The sequence below is a fragment of the Schistocerca piceifrons genome, chromosome 7 (assembly GCF_021461385.2).
Source record: "Schistocerca piceifrons isolate TAMUIC-IGC-003096 chromosome 7, iqSchPice1.1, whole genome shotgun sequence".
NCBI lineage: Eukaryota > Metazoa > Arthropoda > Insecta > Orthoptera > Acrididae > Schistocerca > Schistocerca piceifrons.
In genome coordinates, this window is record NC_060144.1 from 18,156,830 (window position 1) to 18,169,759 (window position 12,930).

At 41.2% G+C, this 12,930-nt stretch overlaps 1 protein-coding gene across 2 annotated transcripts in view; it reads left to right on the top strand.

Annotated features, from left to right (window-relative positions):
* Positions 1-12,930, top strand: part of LOC124805278 (DNA repair protein complementing XP-C cells homolog) — a 134,814-nt gene that overhangs the window by 79,082 nt on the left and 42,802 nt on the right. For both annotated transcript variants that reach the window (XM_047265791.1, XM_047265790.1), the window contains one exon: positions 5,879-6,047. In XM_047265791.1, the coding sequence (XP_047121747.1) occupies positions 5,879-6,047 (169 nt within the window). The remainder of the gene's footprint in view (positions 1-5,878; positions 6,048-12,930) is intronic.

Here is a 12,930-nt window from a genome sequence, read left to right on the forward strand (position 1 = left end):
TTGGACAAACATAACATTCTCATACCCTCACAACACGGTTTCAGAAAGGGTAAATCTACAGAATCAGCAGTTGCCAGTCTAACAGAATACATTTTACAGTCCTTAGATGAGAAAAAGATTGTCTCTGCAATGTTTCTGGATCTCTCAAAAGCATTTGACACAATTGACCATGAAATGCTGATACAAAAATGAGGCAACTATGGCATTCGAGGGCAACAAGGTGAATGGATAAAATCATACTTGTGCAACCGCAAGCAGTATGTATCATTAGGAAACTCATACCAATCAGAAACCAAACCCATCAAGTATGGAGTGCCGCAGGGTTCGGTAATGGGGCCATTGTTATTTAATGTATTTGTTAATGATATAGGTGTTGAGGAGGAAGAAAAGAAAATATTGTATGCTGATGACATGACAATACTAAATAGTGACCAAAATATGGAACAGCTTGAGAGAAGAGCATACATATCTGCAAATGTCAGCTTAATGGCTATTGGAAAATGAACTTGTTATAAATCTAAAAAAGACTATGTATGCAATGTTTAAAAACAAGGAGAAGGCTGTAGACATGGATTTAGAGGTTGATGGAACAAGGATGGAAGAAGTAGAATCTGCTAGATTCTTAGGTATGCTTGTGGATAATGAACTGAGATGGAAAAAACGTATTAATAATGTCTGTAAGAAACCGAGCTCTGTCCTAATCTTAATGATGCAGCTATCACAGTATTCAGACAAGAACCTTCTGTGTACAGTGTATCATGGACTTTTCGAGTGAGTTTCCCCACAGAGTCACTTCATACTGTAAGTAAGAGACAAAACGAGTGTTCACATAAAAAAAAATAAAAGGGCAATTAGGACCATTTTAAAAAGAAAGACCTCTGAAATGTGCAGAAACTGTTTCAAGAAGTTAGGTATCTTAACTTTTTCATCATTGTATATATACAAAACAATAATGTACAGCACAAAAGGTAGTGAGGACTGGATTACAAATGCTAGTGTACACACCCACAATACTAGAAGGAAGAATGGAGTACGGAGCATACCCCACCGACTGGCAATGCTAGAAAAAGGACCCCAGTACTCCAGTATCAGACTACTAAGAAGTCTGCCTAAAAACCTGCAAGATAGTGTACTTGACAATGACTTTCCAAAGAAACGTAAAGACTATCTCACTGAAAAAGAGTTTTACAGTGTTGCAGAATACTTATGCCATTAAATTTGTGTATATTGTTATTCATTATCAATGATGTAAAAATGTAAGCTAAAGGTGTAGAAAAATAAGTGATAATGAATGTTAATACTTTGACATGTCCTATATTACACGTACATTTACTGCACACAATGTAATCTTACAGGATCAAATAAAATTCAATTCAATTCAAAGGTGTATTCTGTAACTGTTTATATAGAAGTGAGTTCTGGTGAGTGAAACACCTTTAGAACTCTCTTATTACTGATGCTTTTCATCTAATTGATGGAGGTGCAATATTACATAATACGGGCAGCCATGGAAGTGACATAGATTTGATAGCACCACTCATTATTCTCATTGCTGGATGCAATTTGATGTCCAGTATGTGTACATGTGGACTGCTTTTTCATACTGGGCACACTATTCTGCCATGGAGTAAATCGACGTCAATGTAGCAGTACAAAGTGTATCTACATTTGCACCCCATCCTGACCTAGCCAGTTTTCTGACAATGTCAGTTCTTGTGTTCACTTTTTTTGCTACGTTTTCTAAATGGTTCCTAGAGGTACGAGCCCAGTCTAAAATGACCCCAAAGTATTTTGGGTATAGGTTATATTCCAGGAAGACATTTTTGGAGACATTTAATTTGCAATGTGCCTCATGTTTATTAAGATGATAAACATCATTTACCTCCATTTTAGATCGATTTGGCTTCAATCTCCAGTTCTTGGAGTAGTAGCCCAAAATGGGTAAATTTGTGGTCAAAGATCCTTCACACTCTTACAGCTTTCTTGCTTAATAATGTAGCGCTAGGTTTTCAGCAGATTGTATCTTTTTAGTGCTAGTGTTTGACATATTGTGGGTATAAAGATTAAAAAGCGATGGTGATAACACACAGCCCTGCGGTAGCCCATTATTCAGCCTTCACCATCTGCTTCCTTTGTCTCTAAGGAATACTTGAAATCATCTGTTGCTGAGCATGCTATCCATTAAATTAACTAACTTTCTACTTGTTGCAGTATTATGAAAAGGACAGCGGTAACTCGTATATAGCAGAGATGCTGAGTCGTAGATAGACACCACAAACACACTGTCAGAAAGTGAGCTTTCAGCCAACATGGCCTTCGTCAGATTTAGGCAAAACACAAACACACCTCTCACACACATCACCAAGGTCACTGGCTGCTGAGGCCAACTTTTTACGTGGTATGATTTCTGCATATTTAAGTAGCATGCCATGATGCTGTATGGTGTCAAATGCAGTTCCGAGATTAACAAATGCTAGTGTAGTCTTTAATTTGCATTGGTACCTGGCTTCGATGAAAGATGTTAGTGACAATACCTAATCACAGCAACTGCGACTCTTTCGAAAACCGGCACAATGCAGTGGAGTTACTTTGTCAATTAATGCTTGAATTCAATTTAACAACATTCTTTCTAATAGTTTATAAACTATGCTAAGTAGCAATATGGGTCGGTAATGTGAGCTTCACTGCCATCTTTACCTGGTTTTTTTTGACAGCTATTACTTTTGCAGCCCTAAATTTTGTTGGCAATTTTCCAGTGATCTGTATCATATTATACAGCAGCCTCTGCCCATATTTTTCAGGAACTCTGGATACATTTAGTTGAAACCAACTGCTTTGTTTGTACGGACACTTGCTAAAGCTTCCTCCAGCTCATCAGTTGTGAACTCGAATGAGACCTCTGGATGAGGGACTAGGTGTGAGCGTTTGAATCATAACTGTGTCTCCACAAGTCTAGTGCAGTTTTTGTTCTTAACTGCCTTAGAATTCTGCAACAAGTGTGTGGCAACTTTGTTTGGTGTGATGTGTTGGCATCTCTCAGGCTTTGAATCTGACACAATTTCTTCATTAACTGTGCACTTTTATTATTCAAATGGGTGAAGTCGAGGCTCTCTATAGCTTCTCGCATTTCCTTCTTTTGTGATCATTCAGAGGTTGAAGAAGTTCATCCGCTGTTGTATTTGAATTTGCAAGTTGATATTCCTTGCATAACTCATCACACTCATAGGACCATCCTGGGATGTATTGTTTCCTGTGTCCTATGAGTATTGTTCTGTTTGCTGCCTCTTTAACAGCTTTAGTGAATCTTTCATAATTCGTAATTTGCACAGGAATGAGGTCAACAATCTCGTCGAGTTTGTGAACATGTTGTGGAGAGTTCTTTCTTGCTTTCTTTTTTATTCCATTGCGCTTTAGCAGTTGAATTTACTAATGGTGTCTGGAAGCCATAATAAATGAGAATAGACCTATATTGGCTCTATGGAAAAGACTGGTATAATTTTCCTGTTTGCCAGTTCATTTCCATTAGCTTGACCATTAGTGATAAAGCATAGGTCTGGTGAGGCATCTTTCTGCCATCTTGCTGATCAGAATGTTCCTTTGTTCTTTGCACTAAAAACCAAGTAGAGGTTATTCAAGGACAGCCAGTCATGTAAGATGTTGCCCTGTGTATCAATAGCCTTATATCCCCAATCATGGTGGTGGCTAGTAAAGTCTCCAACATAGATGGCAGGGTCAGTAAAAAGTCTGAATGGGAGTGTGTGCCAGATCACTATTGGAAGTTTAGATGTTGACAATAATAGTCCTGCATGTCATCACAGCCAAGATAAAAATGTTGTCTGTAGAGTACTTGGAAACCACTCTGTAATCAGCTATGTCTGTCCTCACATATGTTACTATTCTGTACCCATGGTGTTTGTCGTGAAGAGAATCTACCAGTCTATATCCTGGAATTTTTCATCTGCTTTGGAGATCACTGTCATCTTTTATGTGTATTTTTTATAGAGTAATTATGTCCACATTATTCTCACTGCATAGACATGAGAGATATTCACATTTGTTTTTAGAAATTCCTTCAATATTCAGGTCACAGTTCTTCAAGGTTGTGCCCATTGTCAGAATTTTGGGGCCTTGAGGATGACCATTTGAATTTACTAGTGCAGTGACCATGTTAGCTTTGTTGCAGCACTGGTTGGAAGATTAGCCAGTGAATTACTGTTGCCCAGGAAATGGTGAAATATGATAATGATGTTTAGCACCTTCTTTGGGGAGGCTCCTTCTTGGACTAGCAGATACGTAGTAGTGGGATCGAGATCTACCGAAGTGAGCTGAACAATCGGGCAAGGGAACAGGAGCAGATACGAAATAGGGGCAAACCAGCATATTGTGCAGGTTGGTTGGGTAGGTGGTGGAACACTATTGTATTTAAGGTAGGGAAGATACGTCTGATCACAGGGCACAATGAGATTGTAACACACCTGGTGTACATCTGGTGAGTGACCCTTAAACTGTTTCTCTCTTTGACGTGTGCCCTGTCCACACCACATATCCGATACTCCCGTGCAGGTCCCATTGTTCTGCTCCACACTGCTGCTGGCTTGCTTGAAATTACGTATTTAAATATGCAAGTGGGTTTGGGGAGCCACTCAGTGCTAAACACAACACTGTCCTACATCTGGTATGAATAATTACTTTGTGAGATGATAAGAAAATCACAGGTTGCACTGATTACTCTCTAAGTCATGTTGATGCCAATTAACATTCTTGGTGATAATCCATCCACAATTATCACTTCGACGAGCGTATGCGTAACCAACATGACGCGGGTGATTGTTGATGATGCGAAGCCAAATGGTCGAACGCAAGTTCTTAAGCTCGTCACATATACACAGATATCTGGTACCAGTCCTTCTTGGCACTCTGTAATAATATAAAACTGTTCATAAAAGTTAATTTACATTTCACAGTTCTCATTTGTATGAGCATGGGTGTAACCGTCGTGACGTGGCTGATTGTTGATGCGGAAACGCAATGACCGAACACAAGTTCTCGCGCTCGCTACGAGACACTGGCACTTGATTGCATTCCGTTGTGGTAACTGTTTTACTGATCACATTAGTTCATTGCGGGAGGCCGAACATGGCGCAGATGATTGATATTGTACGTTACTACATGCAAACGGGTGGATACTCAAAATATGTTATCGGTGGTACTGCTCATACTTATTTACTTCTTTATGCACTTTCACTGAATCCATTTCCATATCTCATTACTTCACAACAATAGTACTTGTACTTGAACTTCCATAATAATACCTTTCCCATGCAGAGCTATCCACAACACAACACAACATAACAGCTCTGTGTCGCTTGCTCAACTCTGCAGAATGCAGCTACTCGCAGAGGTACTGCACAACCAAACCAGCAATATGACAATATGCTTACATTGCAGATTTGGAATAGGGGCAGACCAGCATATTGTGCACGTCTGGTAGTTGGTGGAACACTATTGTATTTAAGACAAGGAAGATATGTCTCATCTCAGGGCTCAATGAAATGTCATCAAAATTCTGGCAGAAAACAAGATTCTGTTGCTCCAGTCGTGGGGGGTACAGAGAACCAATATTCTGAAAGCTAGAATTGGTATTATCATTTTTGTTTTTGTCTAAGGCCCGTGTATATTGGATATTTTTCCCCAGAGTTTGAGATATGTACGTTTTCTGTAGATTTCATATTGATGTGATCACAACAGTTGTCTGTTACTTCAATTACTAATCAAAACTGCATTGGAATAATTATTTGGTGATATGCTTGTTTCCAGTTTTAGTTTTACACTTTGAGATCACTTACCTCATACTCCATTGTCATCTGTTTGTTATTAGATAAATCGTAAAATCATCAAAGGTGTCCCAGTGGAGTATTTTGGGCCTTGGCAAGTTGAAGACTATGTCCCACCTACTGCTGTTGATGGCAAGGTTCCAAGGTCTGCATATGGCAATGTGGAACTGTATAAACCAAGCATGCTGCCTGGAGGCACTGTCCACATGCAAAGTAAGTAAATTAAACACTTACGTAATCATGTAATTCCAACATTGGTTGGGCATCAAGGTAAGGTATTCAGTATATTTATAATTTATTAATTAGGGTTTTCATCAGAATTACATATAATATTTGTATTAGTGATTACTTTCGAACATTTTCATTAATTCTCAAAACATTAGCTACATTAGAAAGTACAGTGTTAGTAATAAAACTTGAAATTGTCTGGAAACATTTAATGCCCTAACACTAGTAGTAGTTCAGATAAATTATCCAAATGTAGTCATTCACGTTGGATATTGTGTTGGTCTTGTCATTATACCCTACGTATACTAGAGCAGTGTACACATAACAAGACAGGTGAATGAGAAAGGGAACATTTTGTGGTGGTGCCAGAGTGATATCTCCCTGCCTCCCTCCCTCCTTCCCTCCCTCCCTCCCTCCCTCCCTCCCTCCCTCCCTCCCTCCCTCCCTCCCTCCCTCCCCTCCCCTCCCCTCCCCTCCCTCCCTCCCCAAAAGCTGTATGTGACATAGGTGATGTTGGGCAAGAAATATTACTGTACGAGCAACATATAGGCATATAGTAATTTTGGTATCTTTTTCTTTAGCTATATTTCAACCATTAAGATGCGTACCATAATAAATTTATCAAGGTTTACACGTAAGAACAGAATGGTGGTGGAGGAGGAATCATTGAAGTGTCCATTGCTGAAACACAGGCAGAAGACGATATTGGAGACAGATAATTTAAAACTGGAATGTCCCATTTCAGGTGTAAAGAGGAGTAAGATAAATAATGATTAATCCCTGGGTCAGAAGTTGCAAAAATGCTGTTGTTGAGTTGGAAGAAATGATGTGTCAAAAGCAACCACTCCAGTGTATCTCCTATCTTCCTTTGCTGCTCACAAGCCAGAACAGAGGAGGAGTGATGGAGTGACACTTTTGGAATAGCCAGTGGTACCTAGATATGATTCAGTGGCAGGGAAGGTGGCTCTTACCATAGTCAGCACAGTGAAGTTTCAGAAGGAGAGATACCCTTAGATGTGGGAAAGAGACCTAGTTTCATGTCCCATCTGTGTTGAAGACAGTTAAAGTCTGAAATGTGGTTGGTATACCAGTATCATTGTTTTGCATGTAGATAATGGATACAAGAAAGTTGTCTAAGGCTTGCTATTTCTTGGAAACAGTATTTCCTATTTTTAATTTGCCATGATAGAGTTGTCAATAGCAATACCTTCACTAGAAAGTAACCACAAATGGATGTATCTCATCACCAAAATTGGTGCAGCTGGCTGGAAAATGAGGTTTAGTGCTACAAACAGAACAGCCGCTTAAATTTCAGTGCAGCAATAGTTCTTGTAGAACAATGTCAACATACAAAGTAAATAGTAGAATATGTTAAACAGAATGTGTGTATATCAGAGCTGATGATAACTTACATGTACTATATGTAATTTGAAAGTGCTGAATGCACATGATAATGTATATGTATTTCAGGCCACTGATGATGCACTAATAAATTGAGGTGAAACATTTCTGGCAAAACAAAGACCTGAGTCTCTCCCAGTGTATACAATGTTCGGACAACTTATGGGATGTAGCAGAGTGATGCTGTTTACAACTACCAATATTTTGATAGGAGCACACCCTGCCATTTTCAGGGCAAAACTGCAGCAAGTAAGTGCTATGCAAGGGAATTTAGAACCTCAGTTTTCAGAGAAACTCTGAAAGGATAACACTTGCACACACTGTAAACACTGGTGCCATCACAAACCAAACGTGACCAATGTCAGAAGTTGTTGATAGTCAAATTAATAATCTGTGGGTGAGCTAGCGTATACTCTGTACTGCCGTTTCTTGAGAAGGGAGACAGCAGAATTGCCAGTCCATGTGGCCGAGCGGATCTAGGCGCTTCAGTCCGGAACCACGCTGCTGCTACGGTCGCAAGTTTGAATCCTGCCTCGGGCATGGATGTGTGTAATGTTCTTAGATTAGTTAGGTTTAAGTAGTTCTAAGTCTGGGGGACTGATGACCTCAGACGTTAAGTCCCATAGTGCTTAGAACCATTTGGAGACAGCAGGATTCCGTGTAGAATTTAAACAAAAATCACCACCTCTATTTCTAAGGTTACTTGCTAATTTAATTTCAACAGCTTCTTTAATAACACTATCCCAATAGCTGGAAGTGCATGCCAGTACCTCCATGTTGTTATATTCGATAGAATGATTGGTGCCAAGACAATGTTCTCCAATGGCGCATTTGCGGGGCTGTTGTAAGCACGTGTGCCACTTATTGCACTCTGTACAGTTGACACGCAGGTCACCGAATCTGGCGTCGCACTCAATAAGACTTGCACTTGGCAGCCGAACTTACCGCCTGGGAACTCCTGGCCACTGGTGCCATACGGTCATTTCCGTTTTACACACTGTACACCAGACAGTCACAGTCCTGGTAGTCAGGCCAATATATGACATGTCACAACTGCAAGGAATGCACTAAACATCCACCGTACACAAACCAAGATCAGTCTTTACATTTCACCCTGATCTTAGATGGTGGTCGAAAAACACACTTCACATCGTATTTCCACAAAATATGACCAACCATGTTGCTCCCTGTGTAAGGCAAAAAGGCCATAGACTTTGGTGCCACCTTGGTACTATCATCACTCAGCCAGTGCACAGTTGAGCACAGCGCATGCCTGATCTGTCTTTTAATGTAACCATTCTGACGAATGGTGACTTCGAGAGGGGCCAACTCAGCTGAAAAACCCTCAGGGCCCGAGATGACATGGGCCCTGTGAACCAAGGTACAAATTTCCCCTTCACATTGAGCCTGACAGTGGAGGTAAATGTCAGAGGGAGTAGGCTTCCAGTTAATAGCATGTCCCAACGTACCTTCTACCTTCCTCCTGACAAACACATCAAGTAAGGGAAGGCAGCCATCCTTCCATCTCCATAATGAAACAAATATTCAGTGGATTGAATTCAGGTGTTCAAAAATGTCGTTCAAATTCTCACTGCCATGAGGATAATAACAAACAAACTGTATACATATCTGAAAGAACATGTAGGTTTCACAGCCAACCACTCCCAGGCACGTGTTCGAAATCTTCCATAAACAAATTGGCAATAATAGGTGACAACGGGCTTCACATCACAACTCCATCTATCTGTTCATAGTACTGGTGGATTGAATAAAAAGTAAGCACAAGTGAACATCAGTTGAAATAGGTTAGTTAATTCAGCACCAAACCTAACCTGCTTCAATCGTAATGAATTGAACAGAGGAACGCAAGTGAAGAAAGAGACTCTACTATATCACACATCAACATCACTGTGGCTACAGTGAGTCTACACAAAAGGCTTCTCTTAAATGGGCAGGAACACATGTACAAACAGCATGTTCCTCCTGCAGTTTGGATTGTCAAGGTACAGACAGGTCTGATACAACAGCATTAATGAGTCAGATGCACATTAGCATCCAGCAATTTTTCGAGGGGATGCTGGACAGGATCCGACAAAATGCGTTAACTAGCTCAGAAGGAAAATAAAAATACATGTGGTGACACCCAACAGCAAAGGTGGAGGTGTGGATGAAATGGGCTGACATCTGGGCTACCCTGCACTACAGGCATGGTTTGCGGGTAGCATTGGAATGCTTTCCAGGAGGGTATGTGTGGATGGGCATAGCTAAGCAGAGAGAGGAGGGAGAGAAGATGGATAGTGAGAAGGGAAGGACGAGGCAGACTCAGAGAAGGGGGTTGGGGGACATGAACCGAGAAAGGGGGTGGAGGGGATGGACAGAGAAAGGAGGGAGGAGGAGTCAAAACATATAGAGAGGGGTGGGGGATTGGAGGAGGTAAACAGAAAGAGGAGCAGCTGGTGGAGACGGACAGACAGGGACACTTCGGGGAGACAGACAGAGAGAGGGGCAGTTGAAGGAGATGGACAAAGAGGGGAGCAGTTGGAGTAGGCAGACAGAGAAAGGGGCAGTTGGAGGAGATGTAAGGGAGAGCAGCATTTGGAGGTGATGGACAAAGAGGGGCAGTTGGAGGAGATGGACAGAGTGAGTGTCACTTGGAGGAGATGGAAGAGAGAGGAGCACTTAGAAGAGATGGACAGAGAGAGGGAGAGTTAGAGAAGCTGGACAGACAGAGGGTCAGAGGACATGGACAAAGAGAGGGGGAATGAGGAGAGAATGGCCAGAGAAAAGTGTGAGGAGAGGACATATAGAGACAGGGGGGTTGAAGGATGTGACAGAGAGAGGTTTGTTTGGAGGAGACAGACAGAGGTTTGTTTGGAGGAGACAGAGAGATTAGTAGGAGGAGGAGGAGGAGATGGACAGAGAGAGAGGAGTAATTGGAGGAGACAGATAGAGAGAGGGGTAGTTCAAGGAGATGAGAGAGGGGGGTGCAGTTGTGGAGATGGAGAGGGGGGGGGGGGGCAGTTGGAAGAGACATCCAGAGAAAGGGGCAGTTGGAGGAGCTGGAAGAGAGAGGAACAGTTGGAAAAGATGGACAGAAAAAGAGGGGTTTGGAGTAATGGGCATAGAAATGAGGGTTAGGGGAGACGAACAGAGATAGGGACAATTGGAGTAAATGGACAGAGGCGGGGGGGGGGGGGGGGATTGGAGGAGGTGGACAGAGAAAGAGGGAGTTGGAGGACTGGTAGAGGGGGGAAGGGGCAGTTGAAGGAGATAGACAGGGAAAGAGGGGGTTGAAGGTGATGGACAGAGAGAAAGAGAGAGTGTTTGGAGGAGATGAGCAGAGAGAGGGGTTTTGGAGGAGGTGGACATAGAAAGGGGCAGTTGGAGGAGATGAGCTAGAGTGAGGAGTGGTTGATGGAGATGAACAGAGATATGGGCAGTTGGAGGAAATGGAGATGGGGGGAGAGAGAGGGAGAGAGAGATTATTGTAATTCGTTTCTTATACAGGGTGATTCACAAAGATTTGCAAATATTTTAATATGTTATTCTACAAGTAAAACTAAAGAAAAATGTTCATTTAAACATAGGTCTACAAATGTTTAGTTATGAGATACCGCTAATAAAAGATTTGTCTGAAATTTAGCAACTTCACTAATATGAAGCCATTGCAAAACTGTACAAGGTTAGAGTAAATCATGATTTCCTTTGTTATTATTGGTCTGGTGAATCAAATCCCAGATGTGTATCTGCAGTAGTTTTCCAGAATATCCAGAGAAGCAAAGATTATTATACAATTAAATTTGTTTACTTTCCGTTAAGAATGTAGAAAAGTTTGTCATTGTTGGCAACTGTTAGTGAGTTGTTTGTCATTTCCTAACGCCAGTATTATAAAAGATGTAACACATTAGTTTTCTGTATTGTTCAGTGAAAGAACATAATAACAACAGTGTATTTAAGTGAAACCACGTAGTAACTGTTGTAGCTTGTACATTATTTATGAAATAAGGATGCCTTTCAAATTTACAACAGAGGAATAAGCCGATATGGAGTTATGGAGTTTATTTATGGCAAATGTGACGGTAATGCTATAGCTGAAGTTAACGAATATTGTGTACATTATCCAACTTGGAGGATTCAGAATGTATGAACCATTAGCGGAGTATTTCGAATGTTACGGGAGACAGGTTCTCTACCTAGCGTTTATAATCAGTATGAGCACTCGATACGTGAAGATGATGATGATATTATGAATGCTGTTCAACGTAGCCTGGGTACCAGTACATGACGTATCTCTCTACGATTAGGCATTTCACAACCTAAGATATGGCGTACACTGAAGTACAATAATCTGTATCCTTCCCATTAACAAAAAGTGCATAATTTACATTCGGGAGATCCTGCCCCTCACTTGGAGTTTTGCAACTAGTTAAACGCTGCTGGGCAGTTACACAAATAAATTTTATTTATTGATGAGGCACATTTTACTCGAGACGGTCTAAACAATTTACATAGCGAGAAGTATGGCGTGAAGCAAATCGACATGCAATAGTGCAACGCAGTTTCAAGCAGTGATAGCATAAACATGTGGTGTGGTACAAGCAACACACACTTTATTGGACCATTCATTTTCCCAGGACGTTTAACCTGTGAGACGTACTTACAATTCCTTCAAGAAGAAATGCCCTGCTTACTGAAAGATGTCCCACTTGCTACACGATTGCAAATGTATTTTCAACAGGACAGCTCACCTCCACATTTCATCAATGCCGCTAATACACATTTAAATGAACATGTCCCGAGAAATGGATTGGTCGTGGTGCTACACGTCTGTGGCCACACAGATTGCCCAGTTTATTACCAATGGATTTTTGTGTTTGGGGATGGATGAGTGACATAGTTTATGAGGACAATGTCAGTACAAGTGAGGCATGACTTGCTCCCATTATGAATGTAATAGACAAAATTAAGAACAATCCTGTGAAACTGAAGTGAGCAACAAAATCTGTTCATAGACGTGCAGCTAAATGTATTGAACTCGGTGGAGACATTTTTGAACATTGGTTGTGAATGTATTGTGAAATTTTATGTACACTGTGCAACTTACTTAACAAATACTAACAAAGAGATAGAGGGGCTGGCCAGTACTTACCTCAGCTCAGTACAGCCGATAGATACACAAAAAACAGAACCGAAAATTTACGTTCCTAGCTTTCGGAACTTTGTTCCTTCATCAGGGAGGAGAGAGGGGAAAGAAAGGGAAGAAGGGAAAGTGGATTCAGTTACTCACAACCCAGTGGTTTCCTCTCCCGCAACTATCCTGCAGACCTTGTCCACAAACAGATCTCCCGAGCAATACATTCCTTCCCGTCCAACAACAATGTTCCTACCCCCAGACCACACAGAAGCATCCCCCTTGTCATCCAATATTATCCTGGCCTCGAATACATCAACAAATTACTCCGCCAGG